Source organism: Thermobia domestica, chromosome 12 (assembly GCF_964235325.1).
Source record: "Thermobia domestica chromosome 12, izTheDome1.hap1.1, whole genome shotgun sequence".
In the NCBI taxonomy this organism is placed as follows: Eukaryota; Metazoa; Arthropoda; class Insecta; order Zygentoma; family Lepismatidae; genus Thermobia; species Thermobia domestica.
Window position 1 is genome coordinate 172231221 of NC_137465.1, and position 25137 is coordinate 172256357.

At 33.8% G+C, this 25137-nt stretch overlaps 1 protein-coding gene across 1 annotated transcript in view; it reads left to right on the forward strand.

Moving 5' to 3' along the window:
* Positions 1–1026: 1026 nt before the first annotated feature.
* LOC145666836 (uncharacterized) overlaps positions 1027–25137 on the forward strand; it is a 241826-nt gene continuing 217715 nt past the window's right edge. The window contains exon 1 of the mRNA XM_081734412.1: positions 1027–2708. Coding sequence (XP_081590538.1) covers positions 1979–2708 — 730 coding nt within the window. The 5' untranslated portion in view covers positions 1027–1978. The remainder of the gene's footprint in view (positions 2709–25137) is intronic.

Below are 25137 nucleotides of genomic sequence, written 5' to 3' on the forward strand. Positions count from 1 at the left end.
AAATGTGAAACATTCTAGTTTTCTTAACGCATATTCTGTAAAGAGAAAGAGAAAGAATTTAACGAATTTACCATAGCACAACGAGCTAAATTTAATGTCACAGTATTTTTTTTAGCCCATTTACAATCAAAGTACTAATTGATCTTTTTGATTGTTGTTTACAGAACGTCCCTTAACCTCAGACTTACGCCGCCCTTAAATTCAGTCAACTTCAACCTTAATGCCATGAGATTAATCACATCTACCCACCTCGTTTGGCTTTTAACCTTAAAACTTTATAAACCATAGTTTAAGAAAAAGAGAAAAAAATCTTTTTTAAGAGTAGATACATAAATTAACATGTGAGATACATTTCCATATGTGTGCGTGTGTGGTTTGGCGCCTTCTTTTGAGTAATCTAAGCACTACATATTTCTTTTCTCTCTCTCTTTTAAGCATGTGTGAGAGTGTATGTGATTATAAGTTTGTGTTTGATATTAACACTGCTGGTGAAAAGCTAAAAATAAAATCAACAAAAGTTGTGCTCATCTTCATTGTCCGTAAAGTAGACGAGATGCTTTTTAAAGATGTTAAAAAAGAAACAGCGTCAAGAAGAAGAATTACTCTTGTTTTATGTCCCTTTTTTGAAACAACTTTTTCTTTTTCCTTTTTCTTTAATGCCCTCACAGAGCGTCATGCCTAATCGCGTAGAAGGGCTTCATCCTACAGCAAAATCCATTAGCACTCCCGGGGCTTTGATCTCGTTACTAGATCCGCGCTGCGCAGTTTGAGATCTTTTCTCCCTTTACAGATCACAGTAATTAATTTGTGTTGAGAGGAGTGACTTGCAAGAAGCTATTGGTTGAACGGTTGAAACATAGGCAGTCACAAAGCGACTCGGAGCCAATAAGCGTTCGTGCTGGTAGGCGGAGTTTTCATTGGGGCTTCGAACCGTCCCCCTCCAACTGTGCACGCTAGGCACTCACACTCATGCTCACTCCCTTTAGGGCAGGCGTTTTTCTTTTGTCAAAAAGCCGCTCGCCGCTGTTACTACCGCTAACGGGCGCTTTTTTTCCAACAGAGTGAGAGTGGGAAAAAAGAAAAGAAAGCATCGGGCTAAACGGAAAGGTTTGAGCTAGCGTCCTCTGTAGTGTCATGCTGCTGTAACTTTCGGCACCTGTCTTACCCTTGTTGTCTTGTACATAGTTCCCCTCCCGCCCCCCGCTAGAGTCCACCACTCCCCGCCGCACTCTTTGGGTTTTCCCCTCCTCCAAGTGCTCTTTAGTCTCGAGGCATGGATGGGGATTTCTTGTTGCGGCGCGACTTCTTTTCATCCAGCCGCTGATACACTGATTGGACAAGGGGCTGGACCTTGCTCTGTGTAATTTATCGGCGCTGATAAACTAGATGACAGCCCGTGGATAACCAGCACTTTAGACCAGGCTTTGTTTTTGAGCGGGAGGGAGAGAGAGTGAGAGATCAAGAGAGAGAGAGAAAGCGACACGTATGTACACAAACACATTACACATATACACACACAAACACACACACTGCTACCCCACCCACAGATCCACCCTCCTGATCCATCAGTTCGAACAACACAATTTGATCACCAAGATTGGAGAACTGCTTTGGAATTGAAGGTTTCGCAAGTGTCTACAAGAAGGAACAATCAAACAGACAGCCCTGCTTAGTAGACCCGATGTAGTGAAGCTGACGTTTTTCCAGAAGAAAGAAACACGTCGTGGTTAATCGAGTACTGTGCTAAAATCACTGTGGATGATCGTGTGAAGACAGCGTTTGATACAACACGTGTGAAGAAGGAAGATATAGATATGTGTTGACATACCATTTGAAATGTTGTGTAAGTGACCGAAAAAAACAATGTGTTGACGAAAAACATGGTGCGTTTTTTCAAACTAAGTTTTTAAATGTTGTCTTCGGATATCTTTATTACTTGTGTGTGTGGACTTTTGTTCCTTAAAACAGTGTGTCCCTAATGTGCACCGTTATGGAAGGAGAATTGTGTGGTCACCCTTCTGTGGGGTCTGGAGGGGATTCTCCGAAAGCTCATTCAAGTCCAGACCCTTCAGAAAGCCAAAACACTGCCTCAGAAACTGCAAGAAGTGATAGTGACGATGATGAAATTAGCGTTGGTTGTCCATCTCCTCCATTGTCTAAATCACCCCGGTCACCTGTGACCCCCGACCTTTGTGGCAATAGCAACAGTAGTAGTGTAGCAACTCTTGTGGACTCTTCCTGTAGTGCTGTTACGAGCCCTTCGTGTGGGACAGCAAGAACTGCAGCGGCTGATGATGAGGACTATTTTAAACCATTAAAGAAATTAAAAATGATGCAAATTAAGCCGCATCATCAACCATCTCCTTCACCACCAGCGGCAGGGGTGGCTGCAGGTTCTGGTCTTAGAAATGGTGTGAAATCTTTTTCCATTATGGACATTTTAAATCACCGGCCGGTTAGAAAAGCGGCAAGTGAACCAGTGACTCGTATTGTTCGACCCTGGGACCTCGGTGCTAGCGATGCGGATCGCAGTAGAAGAAGGCCGAAATCGGCTGACTGCGAGTCCTCGCGGTCAGAGAGTGGCCCCGACAGTCCTGCAGCCTCGAGCGCGCCGCCGACTGCCGGTAGCTCTGGGACATCGCCGCTTGATGCCCTCTTCCAAATGACAAGCAAGACGTTCGAAGGTTTAAATGGAAGTAGCGAAGGAGGTAAGTAACAGAATTGTAATATTTTCTGTGGAAATATTATAAGAGCATTTTTCTTATAGCTGCACTAGCACTTCTCGCGTGAACATGTGGATTAGAAATTTTGAAACCATTTAATCTGTCTATTGCTAATTTGACAAGAGAAATAACTTATCAAGAATGTAGGCCTAGTATATTTTAAGTTTCGAGATTTAGACATACCGGTACAAAATACGGATTTCTAACCATCTACTATGAGTAACTATGTGGCTAATTTACCAATAATCTATATCTCTGTAATAACACAAAACTTTTCTTTCATGTTTGATTTTAATTTTGAATTAATTTTGCTGAATATAGAAACTTGCGGTTTTTGTTATTGTACCTTAGTTACAAGTCATGTTCCGGTAAGACCGTCATAGTTTTTCTAACGACAATAAAGTTGATTTTATAATAAATCAAGTACAAACAAAACTACATTTAAAAAAAAATTAAAGGTTTTTAAATGCCAATCTTCGATAGGAAAATTTGTAAGATTGATTGTTCAATTATTTACATTATCATCAGTAGCATTATTTTAAATTTTGGCGGAGAGGGGAGCAAGATTGTCCATGCAACATAAGAGATTCACCCCCAAATAAAACCTCTGATTATCGTCTTACTATCCGGAAAGACCCGCTTTTAAAATTACTAATGAAAATTAAGTTTCAAAAATTTTAGAAAATAGTATGATACAACTAAATCCATATTTTAGGCTAAACACGGTGGTATTAATAGATTTCTGGAGAAATTTAGGACGTAATTTTTAATTAAATATTTGTAACTTAGGAGAACAACAGTTTTTAAAATTTATGCTTTCGTGGGTGTCATCTATTCCTGCATTTCTTTGTTAGAATAATTGCCGTGAAAATTAATCCAATAATACTTATAATTAAAACAAGTCAAAAAAACCGAAGAACAGCACAATTTTGTGTTATCTTCTTTCAAAAACAAACCATAAAGCTTAAAATTATGGTTGTTTTATTTTATTGTTAAGGAATTAGTAAATTAATAATTATTTTTGTCCCTTTAAACGCTTAAAATGTTATAGAATCATTGTATTGAACGATATAAAGATGTATACTAATTAGTCTTTTAGCACCTCTCTTGACAGTGATTATTTAGAACTTAAATTATTATTACATTAACTTAATTGGATAAACCTTATTTACAATGACACATAATTATAACCTTTATAGATGTCACTTTTGCTGATTGTTTTCACAAGTTAAAATGTTGTTTTTTTTTTTTTAATGCAGTTAATTAGCTACTTTGTGAAATCTTTCAAGAACCAATTAATTTCTCTAATTTTCGTATTTTAAACAGAATTTCTATTAATTACTTATTCATTACTGAAATATTTTCAAGTACAATCAAATTAACATGGATGATAATGAAATCTATAATAGGAGTTTTGCTTATGCAGTACATACATATTATGTTAGTAATTTATATACTTTTTTATATGCTGTTCAATATGGAATTTTCAAGTCACACCTTTGATTTCTTTTATCTACGGTGACACTCTACCGTTAATGAGGAAATTAGTACATTAGGGAATTTTTTTCCTATAGCTTGTAACAATAAATTATTAATTCTTATCAATGTTACTTCCCTCAAGAGTGACACTGCATTTCCTTGAGAAATTTTCTAGTAAACAACAAAATATAACTCAGTACATATGCCAATGTTTTTCATATCATCAATTTTTCTTACTCATTTCTTCATGTAATCATACAATGTCACCAGGGGCGTACCATCGCGGGGAGTCCACTGGGTCCGGACCATCTCCTAAACGTCGACGTAGTAAAACTATCTTTACTTGTTTAGCAGAGAAATTACTGATATAAATTAAAGATCTGACCTTACTTATCATTAATACTATTTCTTTCCTCTCGTGAGAGTATGGACGACAGTATTTAAATATTTGTAGGATGTAGAATAACATCCGTTTGATACTATAATATTGGACCTCCAAAAAAATTGGACCCTTTCCGATAAAAACTTCTGAATGCGCACCTGATCTCGGTTCACATCTAAGCTTTTATTATTTTATTTTGCAAGTAGTTGTTGCTGTTACGATCTCATGTTACTTCTTAAGCCAATTAACTAAAGTAAGTACTCAGTAAAATGATTACCTCCATCTAATTCTGAAATTCAAATGAACGAAGCTGTGAAGAACAGCTAGTGTTACTCATTTCTGGCTATTTTACATGGAATTACCTATTTTAGTGTTGTCACTCCTTCGGGTGGGGATTTTGAATACTTCTCGCTTCTAGGTATTGAATTTGTACATGTAAATTTAAAAAAAATACAATTTTTTATGGTGATTTTTTAAATTTCCGTAAATGATGAATAAGATTTTATATTTTGTAAACTAATCGAGAAAAGTAAAAAAAAATAATACTACGTTTGAGTTTTTAAGGATATTTTGCTACTGTTAAAAATGTTAATCAACATTTGGTTTCAATTGAAAACCAATGTTCCTTTTGGATCAAAAGATCCAATATATTTTAGTCAAAAATTATCTTGTAAGCCTTATATCTGGAGAACTACATACAGTGCAGCCAAATCAAAACTATCACTTAACACAGTATAATATGCTTATTCCATAAAAAGCATGAAAATTCGATTTAGGGGCCGTTCAAAATTTTTTTTTTGCCCCTGATCCAAAAACAAATTATTGGCCAAGATCGCAATCTTTTGATTCATTTTTTTTTTTTACCATTCTTAAAATTTTTGTTTCTTAATTTTTATATATAGTACTAGATTTGAAACATTTAAAAAGGAAATAATTTCAAATTACATAATTTGCTTTATTTCATTTTTGAAAGATATGCAACTTCTACATGTCTCTTCTTTATTATTTCGCTCTCAGCTTCATAGGAGCTGGTAATTATTGCTAGCAGATAGTATTGATATTCATTATCATTAGTAACACATTATTGGCAAATATTAGTGAATAATATAAAATCAACAAAAATGGTATATTCTTTGTTGTTTGGCGAGTTCCCAGGTCGGGATTAAGTTTAAGTCCATTTGAGGGTAGCGCCCTCTTAAAAACATTAGGTATGCTCCTTTTCCTGAGGGCCAGTCCGGCCCTGATTGGAACCCTCAAAACTTTGGATCCAGCCTTAACAAAAATATCTGAGTACGTGCCTGAATGTCACTATTTATTCTTTGAGGGAAAATATCAACAAAATAGACTATTTCGTTAATGCCAAAGCTTTCTCTCACTCTTATAAATTTTAAAGAACTAACTAAATAAATAAGAATGTCAAAAACATAAAAAGTAAATCAGATCATATTTACAAAACGCTTTGAAATTAATAACTGATTTCAAACCTTTTCATATACACAAGAAATTTGGTTGAGCAATTTGATGACATTTTTACATTTTTTACGCTGAAAAAAAATATTAATTCACATATAAGCATTTTACACATACTATCTCTCTCATATTTTTTAAATGATGTTATTCATTGTTTTTTTTTTAATGATTCATTAAAATTCAAAAAATAAATGTTAGTTTAGCGAAAAGCCTTAAATAGTAGCTTTCTCTAAGTATTAGCTAATAATTATGCAGACTAAACAATAATACTCTTATCATTACTTTCGAACCATGGGCTGAGGTCTATTTTCCTCGCCTCTGAAATTTTGAAAGGAGTTAAGTTCTTCTGGAATAAATATCACATATTAGGTTTACATACTCACCCAGTATAGTATTGAATACAGTTAATAATGTAATGCATTGTACATAAATAATCATTTTTTTACATGAAATATTATGAGTATCAAAATCTGAACATTCGCTATTTATCGACTCGGTCTTTTGCCTTCCCCTTCCCTACCTTGGAAGAAAATCCTGCGGGCGTTTCTGTTTCGAACTTTTCTATTTTTGCTTACTACCTCCCATCTTAATGGCAAGAATTAAGGTGTGGAGAGCAGCGTTGGCTGAATCTCGCTCGCTTTCATAGAGATGTTTGAATTTGAACTTTGACATGTTATTATTGTAGTTTGATTTTTTGTAATGGATATTAAAAAAACGAGATATGTAGGCGAAAAATTAGGGCAGTAGTGATCAGACAAAAAAAAAAAAAAAAAAAAACTTCAGTAGAAAAAAAAAAAGTTTTTATAACCATGGAGAAAGACTTAAATTTCCATTGATAACAGTTCAGCAAACCATTATGGCACAATTAACTTATAAATGTACCTTGTTTAATTCAAACTTTGGAAAACTTTGAGCAATTTTTTGTCGGATTTTAAACAAAATTTCCTGGAAATTTCGAAAGAAAATACAGTAGTAGCTTTCTCAAATGTGAAAAAAAAATACTTCTTCATTCTTTATTGTTTTTTTCTTAACAAATATTTTGTTATTAGATTATTATAGGTTAATATAAATAAACTAAATAACAATTAATAATTTTATTTTGCGAATTTGGTTAAGTCCAAATCTGATTTTTGGTGGCCCATAAGTCAGAAAAGAACCGTCAGAAACCAGGAAGTTTGAACAGAAAAAGTATTTCATTCCCCTATTGAACAAGTTAAGGTCTACTATTGCGCTAAGATGGGGAAAGATCGAAAGATATTTTTGGATTGTAGCAGTTAGTTTTTCCCTCAAAAAATTGACGGAAATCTCCAAATCCTCCCGTCTCCAAAACTCCAATCTCAAACACCAAATCCTAATTTTGATAGTCCATAATTCAGGAACCAGAAGTCTGTATGCAAAAATATTTCACAAGCTTAGTAAGCAATTCAAGTTCTCCTTATATGCTAAGTTTGGTCAAAATCAGATGAGTTCAGTAGATCTCATACGATACGATATACCAGTATAGTCTATTTAAGGTTCTTCACTACAGCGAAATTAAACTACCGCTAATTTTAGAGTTTTCTGCAATATCTTCAAACCAAATAAAAATATTCGAAAAGCAGAGACGTAGTGAGCTAGATAATACGATTTTGTATGTAATATCTTTACCACAATTCATCTATCTGCTTTTGGTATGCCGCTATTTACAGAACCCCCCCCCCAAAATGCTAAATCTATCAACAGTTGCATATCGAAAGCAGATAGATGAGTTGTGATAACGGTATCACATGCAAAATCGTATTGTCTAGTTCACTACGTTTCTGCTTTTTGAATATTTTTATTTGTTTTGAAGATATTACAGAAAAACTCTAAAATTAGTGGTAGTTTAATTTCGCTGTAGTGAAGACACTTAAAGAAGTCCAAATCCCAAAGTTGATGACTAGAAGTCTGCACATTCATATATACTAAGCAAATCAAGGTATAGCTATATGGCGAACATTTTGTAAAAGAATTTATTATTATTATTATTATTATTATTATTATTATTATTATTATTATTATTATTATTATTATTATTATTATTATTATTATTATTATTATTATTATTATTATTATTGTTATGCATGAAATTGTCGTGTTTCATGTTAAAAAATTAACATTATTCTGCTGTTATTTTTTGCGAATTATCATTGGTTCGCTGAAAGTGCTAGTTTATAAAATTGACCACTGATCGATATCAGAGCTGATAAAAATAGTCCAGTAATTGTTCGGGGATTTAATTTTATACGAGGTGATCCTCCAGCGGATGGCTACAAAAGTAGTGTTTTTTGTTTGGAAAGAATAGTAAAGAAAACTAGGATAGGGTATTTCGATTTGAAAAAAAATCACCATCTCACTGTAGTCTTGACCCTTGCTAGAATATTCTCCACTAAAACAAAGTCCATTCTTTATTGAAATAAGTGACGATACTATTGTAATAAATTGCTCGAATATTTACTTTAATGTTTTGTTCGAATGTCTTAACAACGCTTATACAAAATTTTTCAAATTACTGTTCAAATATTCGAATGTGGCATTGATTAATCGAACTTGAACATAACTGATCTCATCATAAAAGACCACCAACTTCAATTTGAAATGCTTTTTCATTCATAATACTAATGTTTTATTTTTGTTTTAAAAGAAGTAGAAAATAAAAGAAAAAACTTTGTAACTAAAAAAAAGATACTTATTTTTAATAACAATAGCTATTGTGAAAGACAATGTGAATCGGTGTTTGAGAAACACAACTTGTCAAAAAAAAAAATGTGATTTAGATAAAATCTGCTAGAGTAAATCTAGCAAAGACACCCGACTTCAGTGATGCATAGAAAATGTCTGTAATAAGTACTGATATGTCAGAAACCAAGAGAGAGAAAAGAATACGAGGCGGTGAACATGAAGCATTTTGTTTTTCAACGCACCGAAAAGAGAATTTTATGGATAAGTTGGGTTTCTCAAAAGACTGATTCATTTGTATAAAAATGTTTATTCATCAACTTTTTTTTTTTAATAACAAGAACGTGAACTGTCTGAGGAAAATTAAATTAAATTCAAATTTATTTGTTGATAAAAAGAATCGTTCTTGGTAAAAAAAAAAAAAATCAATAAGATTTTTTAAAGAAAAAAACGTAAGACATGCACAATTTTAATTTTTTGTAACTTTATAAGACTTCTTTTCAGCATATGTGCATACAATTTCGTTGTTTATTTAGTTCGTACAATGATAACTTGCAAAAGTAGTCTCTCTTGAAGTTATATTAACTGCAAAAAGCTATAGATAGATGGCAATAAAGTGATTTCTCCTGTTCATAAAAGATACAGATTGAAAATAATAATCTGATGAAAAAAATGGTGCTCAGATTACTTCCAAGAAAACAAATATATTAGTAACACTTACTTTAATGTTAAATAAAGCTAACGATAATCTTTGGAAATAACTTCAGTTATGATTGCCCACGAAAGAAACATTAAGGCTTTATCGTCTAATACCGAATGAAAGTGATGTTTGGGACGTCGTGTCCATCCATATCTTAGCGAACATAGCCTTCTACCTTCTCATCAAACAGGATTCCGGCCGCTATATAGTATCAATGACCAACTACTTCGCCTTATCACTATAATTACCAATCAATATAACAAAGCATTACCGTCTTGCCTCGTACTCATGGATCTCGAGAAGGCGTTTGACCGCATTTGGCATTACGGCTTATTTTATAAACTATTGAAACTCGGCATTCCTCTTACTTACCTTCGAGTTATATATTCGTTTATACTGAATCGTATTGCCTATGTGAATATCAATGGTACATTATCACATCCGATATTCCCACTGACCGGCGTACCGCAGGGTTCCAGCTTATCACCACTTCTTTACATCCTCTATGCATCGGATTTACCATCTCCAGCACCTAATACATATTTGTTCCAATATGCGGATGATACCGCTTTTCTCACGCTTGGTAAAACTATTCAGCAAATTAATATCCACTTACAGGCTACAATTACTGCATTTCTTCAATGGTGTAATAAATGGAGACTCACCGTTAACGAAGATAAGACACAGACGCTAGTAATTTTACCGCCCAACCGCCGCAGTAAGGTTCACCGTAATCCAAATTTGCTACGGATACGTGTTGGTGATCATCTTCTACAGCCGACTAAAACTGTTACCTATCTAGGTATTGTTTTCGATGATAAATTGCGGTGGACAGCCCAACTCCAGAAACTTGTTGGGAAAGCAAAAAATCGATTACAGCTTTTACGCCGACTTGTGGGTCAAAACTGGGGTTTAAACTCTAAATTATTACTGAATACTTATAAAGCCTTTATGCGTAGTGTCCTCACTTTCGGTCATATAGCCTGGTGCTCTGCTCCGCAGAAGTTTTACACTAGATTAGAAATTCTCGAACGTCATGCTATCAGACTCGCATTTCGCATAAGACTACCATACCCCAATGATGATCTCTACAATAAGATCGATTTTCCTCCGTTAGTCCAACACATTGCTCTCTTACGGCAAAAATATATTTCTAACTGTCTCCATTCATATAAAGACATATTTCTCGAAACCATATTTATAGACCTGGAACAAGACTCCCAGTTCCGATACTGCTATACGCCACTCAGCATCCTCATTTCCATTTATGCTCGACAACGTCCAGACGATCATCATCATGCAAGATTTTTCCGACGACAGCTCATTCATCATGATATTCCTCATCTTTTACCATCATAGCACTGTTTCCCACAACACTAATAAGGGCTTCCCAACGTTTTTCATCAGTCTTGAGCCGCCCCAAGACAGAAGACTAACCATCATTCGTCTCACTAATTTATTTCATTGTGTTGTGATGTGATGTGCACTGCATTCATTATCATGAGCATGGATGTCGTCAATTACAATATGCCTATATTCACTAGCACTTTTTGATAATCATATTTTGAATATTCATTTATTTTGATGCTTTCCCTGCACCTCTTACTATTATTTATCTAAATGCACTTATTATTCTATTATACTATTATGTGTTAGTTTAGTTATTTTTAATGTTTATATTTTGTTCTGTTTCTAGTTATTTTATGTATTAATATGCATATAGGTGTTTGCAACTTCTTGCGTTTTTGTAATGGTTTCTTACCAACATTTTCTTTGACAGCACCTTGCCCAACAACAAATGCAATAAAAGTTAATTGATGCTTCCACATCCCAGGCCAAGAGAGAGGGCGAAACCCTCTAGTGGCAGTTCTTCATATTTCCATATATTATGCGACAATAAAGATTTCACCCAAACCTGTCTCCCTCAAAAAAAAAAAAAAAAAAAAAAATGATGTTTGGGTTAGAATGTGCTATATGGTCGATAACAATATCTTCCTACTTACCATTAATTATAGCTTATCCTATCAGCATTTCAAATTTCATGGAAGCCTCCCCGGTAGTCTAGTGGCTAACTCTGCGCTTTTTTTGTATGGAGTTCCGGTTTGATTTCCGGTGGGAGACCATTTTCGTATAAGTTCACGTCTTATATAACCTCATATCAACAAACGAACGCTAACTTCATTGACCAAATAAAATTCCAAGTTTGTTCCACAAGGTTCTGTCTTATCTCCACTATTGTACCTAATATTTGTGACATGCCTTTCGGTGATTTTGTTCTACTACACTGTGTAAATTCAATTTGGGCGATCAACAATAAGCTACAAGATGTAATATAATAAACTTAATGTACACCTGGTGTAGTCGATGGAAAATCAAGGTAAATAGTACTAAACACAAGCATTTGTCAAGTTGCACTGATGCAACCCACCTTGGTTGAATAGCTTAGGTCAGTGCTGGTAATGATATTTACTGCAGATTAAAAAGGCCAGAATACGTATTACGCGCACCGCATTAAACTTCCTAGCTCAACTCTTTTCCTGAATCAATTATCCGTCTATTTTTCGTCATTTTGAAACATCATAAACACAAGAAGTCGATAATAAATGGTCGCAGATGCATTCCGCTCTGTTTGCAATAGAGATTCTCACATAGCCTCGGTGCTGAATGAGACGCTAAATTAAAATTCTAAATTCGCAATGAAGATGCATGCTGAAATTCAGAATACTGTCACATCATCATAATTCTTTTAAGTCATTGAATAATAATTTATGATCTCAACCTGATCACTTTGTTTTTTCAAGGTTTACAAACTTCATTTTCCAATATCTGTCGTTTATATAATTATGAATCCGAAAGTTCAGAGTATTTGACTCTTCCCGTGTCTTGTCATATTCAGAAGTAGCGCTATGCTTACGAGACGAGAAATAAGGTTCTCTCATTTTGCCTCGTCTCGTAAATTTTGCAGAAGTCCCGCCTTGTATCTCGAAAAAACTTTAAATGTGTCGTTTCGATTTTTTTTTTTTTTTTGGTACAAAATTTATGCTCTGATCTTTTCTTATATTGAAGACTCACTGTAGGAAACAATGTAAGTGCCAAAAACAATACTTACTGTAACAGTAGATACAAAAAAGATAATAAATTGTGCCCAAGCGTCACAAAATAGAAAATATTATTGCTTAGAAATAGAACCTAGCATATAACGAAATGAATCTATGTATGAAAATCTAAGGCATAAACGTAATTTTTTTTAAAAAAATATAAAATAAGTGAAACAATTTCAATGTGGCACTTACATTGTTTTTTATAGCGAGTCTTCAGTTCTTTTACAAGTTATCAAAATACTTTAGCGTCACGAGAGATCCACGAAGTGTGTGATATAACATGTAAACCATATTTGTTATTGGACTGTATTGTGTAATGATTTGCCTGTCTTTAAACGTTGATAGATGTTTTTCATTATGTTCGTATAATCGCTTGATCAATTTATAGTTTTTATACCATGAATCGTGTAACGCTAAAACAGTGTCTGAGATCTAAGACTTGGATGAACTACTGTTGAACAAGACTCGTGAAATTTCTCGCCACGTCTCGAATTAAAAAAAAATATATTTCTCGTCGTGTTCCTGTCTTGTATAATATTGCGACAATGTATTTGTAAAGCATAGTGATAACAACGTAATCTCTTCATAACAAAGTAAACAATATTTAAAATTTCACTACCAATAAAAATCTCGCGAATCATTCATACTGTGTTACTGTTAGAGAATCTTTTGTACACCTTTTTAAAGGATTTTTTTTTTAAAGAAAGAAATTTTAAGAATTTATCCAAAAATTCGTAATCCTTGAAATTATCAATGTACATTTTCATTTTAAAAAACTGCGTTTCTTTTTCAATTAAGCATATTAAATTTTCAACATGATTCTTTAGAAAGTACCAGTGTTCGAAAATAACAATTTTTCCCCATCAAACCTGGTTGTTTTAACACATCTAATTCTCAAAATTACTTGTCAACAGATTGGCGGGAAACTCGGAGACACCATACGCATTCTTTAATACTTGGTGCCATGATTTCGCTATGCCATTTGCTATTTGTTTAGTAAGGCAGGATTAGTGCTGTGCGTGGATTTATTAAAAATATTTTTGCCTGTGAAATGTAGTGATCGAAGTGACCTTTTCACTACTGCATTCTTCTCTTATAAGTGATTATACGTTTTTAAGTGCTACTTTATCGAGAGAACTCTTAAGACCACCCAATTTATTTTATTTGGGGGGTATAACGCACTTTTGCAACATTCGATATGAAATGTGCATCCATAGTTTAACCTAGGACCTGAATCGCCGAGAAAAAGAACTTAGAAAATGTCACGTCAAGCACGATTAATGTATGATTTTTTTTCATAATGTAAAGTCAAAACACATATACAGTATATTTAAATAATATATTTAATAATAATATATAATAAGTTTAAATAATATTTTTAAAATATTTAGATGCGCTTTAAATAAATAAATTAGCATGAGATGTGGTGTTTTTTGGCCCCATTTGTAAACTTTATCCCTATGTTGTATGGTGGAGAGAACTTCCCTCATCATCAATAAAATTAAATAGTTCAAATCGCCAATAAAAGCTTATTATTAAGTATTCTGTATGTTGTTAGGTCTAGGAACCAATAGGAGTGTTTGTTTCCCTTTAGATTCGGGTTTGGAAATGTTTCTTTCACATTCCTCGATCTTCAGTTTCCTCTTGTAACTTCCAATATTTTCTTCTAGTTTTCAAATCTTCGATCAGTTGTGTTCTTCTTCTTCCTCTTCTTCGCTTTCGTTTCATCTTTCCCTCTATGACGTTAGAAAGAAGACAATTTCTTCGCAAGATATATCCAATCCAATTGGCCTTCCTACGATAGATCCTGGTTAAAAGAATCCTCTTCTCTCCTACTCGTTTTAAAACATTTTTGTTCGTTACTCTCTCTCTCTCTATCCATTTTATCTTGTTCATCTTCCTGTAACATTACATTTCGAAGCTCTCTAAATATTTCTTCTCTAATTTGTGTAATGTTCAAGCTTCCGAACCATACAAGCCCATACTTTATATATAGACCTGCTTTTCCATAGTCCAATATTAAACCTGCTAGTTAGGGGTGATCTTTGTTGAATATGACATGGAATTAAATGGGATGATAGAATGAGGGAATTTTTAGCCTTTTCTCAGAAAGTCAAATTGAACACTGTAATTTAGAAAAAGTAGCAAAAAGTGCAGGGGCGGATTTACGAAATATTGTGCTCGGGGCAAAGACGTATATCTGTCCCCCTTCCTCCCAATTTTGCATCGAAATGGCGCCCCTTACATACTCTCAACCAGCTGCGCCTTGGGCAAATGCCCCGAATTGACAATCCGTAGATCCGGCCCTAACCATTTTGATCTAGAGGAGGACGAAATTAAATTTTATTAAGCCTATATCACCGGGAATAGCCTACCCATTAAGACGAACTTCTTTACATTTAGTACATCTTTATTTAGTACATAATTGTAGCTAATAAAATTGTGAAAATACAACACATTAAGATGAAAAATAGAAATTTTGCAACACGAGAATTGTAATATGAAAATCGGTACTATTTAGTCTATCCCCGTCGCAATGCCATTGTAAACAACAGTGCTGTGTAATGGCACCACTTTCAGGAATAGTATTTGATCTGAGACATTTAGAAGGATTTTCTAAGTTTCTGTCGCACCGTTGAATGTCGGTAAAGTCCTCCGTAATAGTGAGATATTTGAAATTAATTATTCACTTTTCGTACATTAATCTGAAATAAACTTAAGGACGATAACCAGCGCATTGTAATTGTCAATTAAATATTGCGTTATATGAGATTTATGGATAATGAATTTTAAAAAAATCACAATCTCGTTGTATATCTTCTTACTTAATTCAGATTAACTCTCATTTAATCTTCCCGAGTTAGTCATGAAAACGACCGGCTTTGAACTCGGACGTATTAGTCAATAATATTTTAAAAAACAAGCATTCCTCAGGATACTTACTGGTTATGTAGGTATGAAATTATTAGGAACATAAAACAATAAATTACTTTAAATTATTGAGAGTTTTAATAGGAAAGGCGTGTGTGTTTACTGTTTAATGAGCAGAAATGTATTGTTGGTTCCGAAATATAATATTGACTTATAAAATGGTGTTTATAACTTTATATATAAGAAAGAAAATGGGACGAGAATTTTGGATAATTCGCAACTTGAAACTGACTATGCATTTATTTGTATAAAGCTACATCTATACTGAATCATCTCTGGTAAAGTTTTGTTAAAATAGATTGTTGTTAACCTCATACTCTACACAGCTTTCTTAAAAAAATACATACTATGTAAACCGAGTCAGATGATGATTTATTGCTAAAAATAAATTCAAATTAAACCACAACAAAAGACCAAAATCCAGATTTAGGATTAAGTTCCAAAGTTAGTCATCCGTTCTGAAAATTTACCGGGAAGAAATGGATAATTGTACTTGTTTGTGTGATTGAAAATATGTAAGGAGAGCGGAAATTGTGCTTATATATTGCAAGATTACCACATGGTTGGATTGTGATAAAGTAACGAGCATTTGTATTCTGTACATGGCTGCTCCATTTGGTATCCTTACGCAGAGACGAGAAACTACACTATTAATTTTAACAAAACGAGTCAAAACTTACCTAACCCCATACGCTAGCCCTGCCCTACTCTACCCTACCCTATTCTATTATATACTTTTAAAGCGCTCCTAAAAATTGACGACTTTTAATTATTCGTAGCTGGTATTACGCTTTTTGTCGAAAACCAGGCGGACCACCCAGGGGCGGATCCAGGACAGACTTCTGGGAGGGGGATTGTAATACTGCTATTTAGAGCTACTTGTAAGAGGTCCAAACTCGGGGATGGGTTTTATTGTATATAAAATAAGCAAGTTCCCTCTTCTGGGGGGCGATCACGGTCTGGGACGACCAACTTCGGAATAAGTGTCCAGATTTATACCTTGATCCACTTTTCAATAATGCTCTCTTTTCCTTCCTGACCAATCTTGCCGTATTGCCACAATTTATCCGGACACTTTAGTGGTTTCTATTCCTCACCTCAGCAGAAAATTAAATTAAATTGAATCTTTAGTTTAATTAACATCCGACAACATGCTCCGTTAGGTTAAAGGAGACGGATTATTTGTGAAAGTGAATGATTATCAAAAAATTGGTGGAATCCATTATCCTTCTGAGACTATTTACTATTATTATTCTCTGAGCCGAGTAGCATTTCTCTTGCTTGTTCATTGTTTCTATTATGAATCTATGTTTTGAGTATCAGATCAAGCGGTGTAAGTACTTTTTCCTCTTGCATATTATTAGTAATAGAACGAATTAGAATCTAGACCTGATTTCTGCCTGTTCAATGCAATAGATTCAAATCTCATGTTATTGTACTATGTTTCTTGTATACAAATCAATGGGTCTTATTTCTCTTTAAATGTTCTTCTTGTTGAATTATCACTAGGACATAGTTACTTTTTCCTAAGTTGTCACCATTTTCCTAAACAAGATTGTACACGAAGATCGTACTAGTGTGCAGTCCCGAAATTACGAAAATCATATTTTATACTGCATCAAATGATAATTTTAATTTTGAATTTCGTTTTCATAATGATTCTTTCCTTTTACGCACATCCCAACTTGGAGGGAGATGTGGCTTTGTAAAACAATAAAGTAGCAATGTAGAATTCCAATTTCTATGTTTTGTTTATAATACATGTAAAAAATAATAATAGAAATAGTTTGATCAGGTCCTTTTTAAAAATGCTTCTCATTAATATTCTGGGGTAAAATTTAATCAAGTTACTTTTTTTCTTGCCTGCGTCGTTCCGTTTCAAATATTTTAGTTTTACGGGAGTAAGCTAAGCTAAAGGAGACTGTGATGATGGGAAATGAATGGATTGGTGGAACGAATAGTGGGAGGAAACGGAAGAACCCCGAGAAAATCACGCACGATGTTTGTCCACCACAAAGACCTCCTGATGCGAGCTGGGATCAAATCACGCACCAGAAGTGAACACTACCACTGAGCCACCACAAACGGAGCCCACATTCCAATTTCTATGTTTTGTTTATAATACATGTAAAAAATAATAATAGAAATAGTTTGATCAGGTCCTTTTTAAAAATGCTTCTCATTAATATTCTGGGGTAAAATTTAATCAAGTTACTTTTTTTCTTGCCTGCGTCGTTCTGTTTCAAATATTTTAGTTTACAGGAGTAAGCTAAGCTAAAGGAGACTGTGATGATGGGAAATGAATGGATTGGTGGAACGAATAGTGGGAGGAAACGGAAGAACCCCGAGAAAATCACACGCACGGTGTTTGTCCACCACAAAGACCTCTTGATGCGAGCTGGGATCAAATCACGCACCAGAAGTGAACACTACCACTGAGCCACCACAAACGGAGCCCACACTTCCGTTTCAAAATAGAGGGATAAACTGACATCTGTTACTTTTACCTATCTATTTTCTATGATACAGGAATGAAGATTCGTCAATCTTTGTTTCCTTTTAATCATCCAAATTAATGAAGTGATTTTTTTATTGAAGATTAGGAATTAATTGGTAGGTTGAATTGGAATTAAGCTTCCCTTTCAGCACCGAGGCTATATGAGACATGAACTTCTTAACAGTTTAAGGTGAAATTCGATCCGCTGTCTTACGTTCAAATTTTTCAATGATCGACAACTGGGAATCGAGCTCGGTACCCGCGCAACAAAGGCGAGGATGCTAGCCACTTGACCATTGATTGCGTTTTTATACACAAGTAAGAAGTAATTAGTGAGTATGAAAGATCTGTCAGCAATTTATCTTTAAACTTTCTTATTCATTCTCGTTATGATCGCGCAACATGAGAGATGTCAGTCGGATACTGTGTAGTAATTAGGCCAAGTAATTTAAGACATCTTAATTTTTATTTCACAAAACGAAAAAGATGACAACTTTTAAATTAAATTTTCTTGACATTTTCCTTGGTATGTTATGATGAAAACAGATTTTAACAAATTAAAGTTGTTCAATATTGTTTCACATAAACTTATCTGGAAAATTTCCTACGAAGTGAGTAATATGTTTGTGTAATGATATGCAATACTAACATTTGAATATTTTCGGAATTTTTTTGGGTTTTATTCCGCACACTTAAGACAAAATTAAATTAAGCAAAAATTTAATTTTTTTAAAGGGGAGATTAGTGAAATGGTTTCGGGATATTACATCGTTCTCTTGTTCACGTTGGAGCATTTTAATTCAACATTAGTCTTTTGCATCATTCTTGTTTAGCCGCATACTCACCATCGCTGACGCGCCTGCTCCCTACGGAGACATCCTCGGAGACTATCGCTTGCGCCTACCTGCTACGCCCCTGCACTGACTCGGTAGATGCAATTCGTGGTTTTTAATGGTGTTTTTTTTGTATTGTAGGTTTTACGACATATGTTCGTACCCTGTATATATTCAAACGATGACACCCAGGACACGATATAACGTAATTATGTATTTTTCTAAACGTACCAAAGAGCCAGAAATTACATTTTCAAGCAATTTGGTGAGTCAAACATTCTAGCTTACATCCGAGGAATATATTCCCACTTTGCGTAACAGCCCCTTGTGCACATGAGCCGCTCGAACGCCATCTGTTAGTGACCGGCTGAACTACGTCTAGCCTAGCGACAAACACGTGGTCAACGCGCTGCGTCGCTCTGTCACTAGCAGGCGTTCTAGACATAGTGTTTGTCACGTCTCTTATTCACGTGACTCCCCAGCTTGCCTCACGTCGCTGGTTGGACCCCGAAAATTGGGAAGCACAGATCGGGAATCGAACCCGGGACCACGTGGACATGAGTCCAACGCTGTAACCACTAGACTACTATGCTTTCCCGAGGAAACAGTATTATTATTATTATTATTATTATTATTATTATTATTATTATTATTATTATTATTATTATATAGGTATATTTCGCGCTAGCAGTGGGAGTCATACAAAATTTACTCTACTTTGTTCATAAGATAAACAGTAACCTTAATATTTTTTTTCATTTTTTAAAATTATTGTTGAGCATTCTAAAGATTAGAACTCCTTCTATCGACCAGAGTCATATGTGATCAGTCATCGGCTTTCGCAATCATTTTTTGGCTTTGAAAACAGTAATTTACCTTTTGTTAATTCGATGAGTTCCACATTTGCCACGACGTTGAAGTCAATCAGAGTATATATTCAACGGTCCTGACCTACCTAACGAGATTCGAACTTGGGTTCACGCGTAGCAAATACACTTGCACTAACAACGATTCGTATACACGGGAGCAATTCTTCAAATGATCATTTGTATTATTTGATAATACTTCGAAAAAAATATATATAAAGAAAAGAAAAAGTAGACAAAATTTGTCATAGGATAAGTTTGTTTTTCGTACTGTGTCATCAGATTCTAGTAGACAGGGCTTACACAATGCACTTTCGTCTCCATTCGCAGGACACTGCGTACGAGTCGTGATGTCGATAATACAGAAACCTATCTAGTGCACGAATAGAGTGTATTAAATTGCAAGATTTACATTTAATTTATAATTGAAGGATTGAGTTGAATTTAAGTTTAGCGACCCTTTCAGCAGCGAGGCTATACGAGACGTGGACCTATTGATTAACGTGGAATCGGAACGTGTGAAGACCTGTGTAAGCTCAAACGTTGGTAAAATTTCTTCTATTGCATTTGCTCAATTACTTTATGAATTTATAGTTTTCATAGTGTGTAGACAAATGCAAAGTCAATTTGAAATCTGGCTTGGGTGAACTAGTGTTGTTTACGATAGTCGAGAAAATCCTCGTTTCTTTGTCACGTTCCTCGACTCGTTTCGAATTTAGAAATATACTTTTTGTCTCATAGGCAACACTACTTTCGAAATATGGGTGTGAAGAAGAATGAAAAAAATAGATGACTCGAACATAAAACGAATGAGAAAGTGTTAGGAACAGTAGGGAAAAAAATAATATTAGAAGGTATGATAGAAGGAAAAGTAGGAGGGGTGAAAGAAGCTTCAGTATTAAAACAGAGAATTGTTAGGTGAAGACGGAATATTTTATCTAAAGACCGTGTTGGATAGAAGTTTCTCAGCATGTGCTAAATTACCTGCCAATAATGGCAGTCTATGGTGACTGATGCGTTTTTTTTCGAAGCAGTTGTTTTAAAACAGTTGAAAAATCAAATCAAATCAGTTTTACGTTCCAATTATGCCGGCTAGGCTAAAGGAAACGGTGATGATAAGAAATGAATGAAATAGTGGAATGAAGAAAGTTGGAGGAAACGGGAGAACTCCAAGAAAACCCACGCACACCGATGTTTGTCCACCACAAAGTTCACTTGGCGTGAGCTGAGATCGGACCAGGGACCCTATGCACCAGGGGTGTACGCTCTACCAGTGAGCCACCGCGGGTCTCTTTTAAACGTTGATTTAGTATTGTAGAGTTACCGTCGTTTCTCTTTAAGCCATTAATGTTGTCTTTTATTTTTTTAATTTTTTGTAATTAGTTATATCTGCATAGGAAAAATATACATGGCGAAATCAGTGGACTTTATACTTCAAATGCTTCTGAAGGTATCCCATTAAAATCGTAATATGTAGACGTAGTCTTCATCACATCTCTACTTACATTTCGAAGAAAGTCTGCCTGCGTTGCCCTCTTCTGTAATTTACGATTTCTATGTAGCATCGAATATATTTTACATATAAAATACGTTTAGTGCTCATTAGATGTCCCTTTGTTGGCATGCGTTTCATGTCACGCGTCATCATTGTAAATATACATTTACTGTACACTCGTCAATTTGTACTTCATATATTTTATGGACAGACAGCGTGTAAATAAAAGTTAGTTGGAACATTACCAAGTAAAAGACACAATAAAGGTAATAAACCTAATTCCATAGGCAGTTCGAAATCTAATTAAAATTTCAATGTGTATGTTAGTTATTAAGGTGCGACAGTGGCCCTGCGACACATTAACTCAGATGCGTTCACTTCAAATGCCATTTTCAGCACAAATAGGACGCAAGGGTTTCAAAAGGGAACCCGGTATTCTCCACCTCGTAACTGTCAGATACAAGAGAGTCATCATAAGGTGCGTACGGTTTGAAAAAGTACACTTCATATATTTATTTGTTCACATTCACAGCAAATATTATTGCGTTAATATTAAAATGGTAGGTGGACAGTTTATTGTATATTCTGTCAAAATGTGCAGAATCGTATGTACTTTCTCGTTATGAAGTTACCGCCATTCCCCATTCCCGTCCCTCTTGGGTCCGAATATTTGTCTAATTATTTTATTTTCAAATGCTTCCCTCAAATTAAGCGACCATGTTTTCTAACGATACACCACATTAGGCATAAATAACATTTTACTTATTTCAAACTTCAAATCCTTCGTCAGAATTCGCGAAAGCAAAATGAATTTGAATTGAATTTGATAATAACGCAAATTCCCTCCTTTCAGTTTGCACTTAATTTTTTAGTGGATAGTGGTACGACAGAATATACTATCACTAATGAAGTATAACATGAAATTATTCATTAACTGTTAAACTTATATTAAAACATGATTTCAAATAACCTATTTACTTTAATGAACACACAGTATAACTTAATCCCGTTGCGAAAAATACTTATTCTCTGGACGAATATCACACAATAATACTGTATTCGTTGATTTGTAGTAATTATTATATCCTCTTGGTAATTGGCATGGCACTAAAATCTATGATATTCGTGACCAACAACTGTTATTGTTATGGATACATTTTGTACGAGTATCTTGCACTTCCCTAATTTATTGTATGAATGCAATGCATCAGCGAGCAACTTTTGATACTATTTCGTGTATATAAAATAATATTGAAGATGTTTTTCTTTTAATATTTTGTTCTGACATCAAGAGCACAAGAGGCGGATCCACGGCCGACTTCTAAAGGGTGGGGGGAGCTTGTCATTCTGCTACTTAGAACTACTTTTATCAGTTTCAAACTCTGGGAGGGTTTTATTTATGTATATAAAATAAAAAAGTTTCCTCTTCTGGGGGGGATCCCCCCTGGATCCGCCACAGAAGGGCACCATGTTAATACAAATAAAAAAAATTATCATCAAAATTTTTGTATGAAATACATATTAAATGCTTCACAAATAAATATTCCTGTTGTTTAAAAGAATGCGTTGATACATTCAACATTATTGGAATGTTGTTTACAAAGTGGGTTCTCCTGGGTATTTTTTCTTTTTTCTTAAATCAGGAAAACAAATTTAATAAGATGTGAATTTATTTCAAGGGAATGTTTTTTATTTCTTTGAGAAAATAACAAAAGGAAGTAGTTTACTTGAAGATGAATGTATAACAAATAATTTTTCCTTCATTACCCGAACACATTTACTCCGCACACCTTCATATATATATATATAGGTAGTGAAGGAAATGTTATTTCTTAGAAGTTAGTTCCCTAATTTAAAACTGTAAACAAACTTTTGAAAGTTATTAATATTAATAATAATAATAATAATAATAATAATAATAATAATAATAATAATAATAATAATAATAATAATAATAATAAAACTACTATTACTGAAACTCCATATCAGGAAGCCAAAAAATTCTTTACTTTTCTGTTCTGTTTATTTTCTTTCTTCTGAAAAAAAAAAAAAACTTTTAGGGTATTTTCATAAATTTTACTTATTTCCGTACTTGAAAACGTAAAAAAGTGCGATGTGAGGGAAAGATTTTTACATTAAATTAAGTAAAGATTAAGATCTTGTTGGTTATAGAAAGATAAATATTATTAGAGTATGATCATTCTTCCGTTATTGTTAAACTCAAGTGTATTTGTATATATCAATACAAGGATATCTTCTATCATCTAACTGGAATCTATTTAAAAAAAAAAGTTACGTCACTCACTCTCTTTTTTGTTTGTGCTTACTTGAGTGTGAAAACATTGTGAAGATTCCTGAATACGCTTTCCAGAATTCATCCCACAAAAGATGTTGTAGGAAAATACACATACAAGATTTCGCTCTTTGCACAGGAATACAATGCTTTTCTAGTACCTCTTAAAATGTGGACGTTATATTGATGTGCTGGTAATATTCTTATAGATATGACTTGTTGTTCGTCTAGCGAAAATAATAATAATAATAATAATAATAATAATAATAATAATAATAATAATAATAATAATAATAATAATAATAATAATAATAATAATAATAATAAATACTTTTGAACGTTTTCAATTGAAAAATATTTTCAGTAACTTTTCACATAATGCTTCCTTTTTCTTTTTTTTTAAATTGAGGTATGAGATCCTCAAAGCCGTCACAGAGTTTATGTTACCGCTCATAATTTGATTTTTTTCGTTTTTTTTTCTATATGAGTGACAGTTTCTATTATACATAATCTACAAAATCCATCCTACCTTGACCAAACTTGGCATGAGAGTAGACTTTAACTTGCTTAGTATGTATGTGAAATATCTTCTTATGGAGATCTTTGGTTCTAAGTTATTTGCAATCCAATTTGGGAATTTATACTTATTTCTATTCATTTTTTTTTTTTTTTTTTTTTTGCAAAATAATGATAATAATAATTTATTGCTACTGAGAACAACAATAAGAGAGAAATACATGGAACAAAATTGTTATAACGTTCATGTTAAGCTTTAACTTGTAAAATGTTAAGTAAATTGCATGTTCTTTATAATAAAAATTTCCTAAAATGAATGGACTTCTTTTTTGCGTTCGGAAATTTTCGCTTATTTTCTTTAAATTTTAAATTTAATTTTATTTAGTAGCATTTCCAGATGCTACTATGCTTTGGACTATGCTTTCACCTTTGGACTATGCTTGTCATACTGTCTCAAGAAATTACCTCTTTACTTTGCCGGAAGATTAAAAAAAAAAAAAAAATCCTCTTGAGCATTTATTGAATGCTACATCACTCACTCGAGGCTCAACTGGCTTGAGTTAGTATTAATTTCGAAAATACGAACAACGAAAAAAAAAAAATACCTTTCGAATAAAGTTCAAATAACGATTGGAATTTTGATATTCGAATAAGAATTTGATTAATTTGAACAGCGAGCATTCATGTTCCTATTCTTTTCGCAAATGATTATTCCCTTCTTCAGAGTAATTTATAAGAATGTGAAACTTATTTTTTATTATTAGATGGAATTAGAATCAATAATTTCTGATTTTCTTTCTTTTGTTATTGACTAATAAACACGGAAGCTTTCTTCCTCCACTACGGTCGTGTTCATTCGCCACATAATGCTCTCCTATTTAGTGAGAAAACTGATTTCGTTCGCCACATAATTTTCTTGTAGACCTATTCTAAAGCTAGTATGCACATTAGGTTACTGACACTGGAAGAATATAGAAACACACACACACACACACACACACACACATGTATGTATATATATATGGAAAACCAGAAAGAGGAAGACCAAGGATAATATCCAGATGCAATTATGAAGAAGAGACCTTATCAAAGTATAAAACAGCTCTCCCAAGTGAGAGAAAAGTTTTAAAATTTCCATATTGCCCACCAACCTA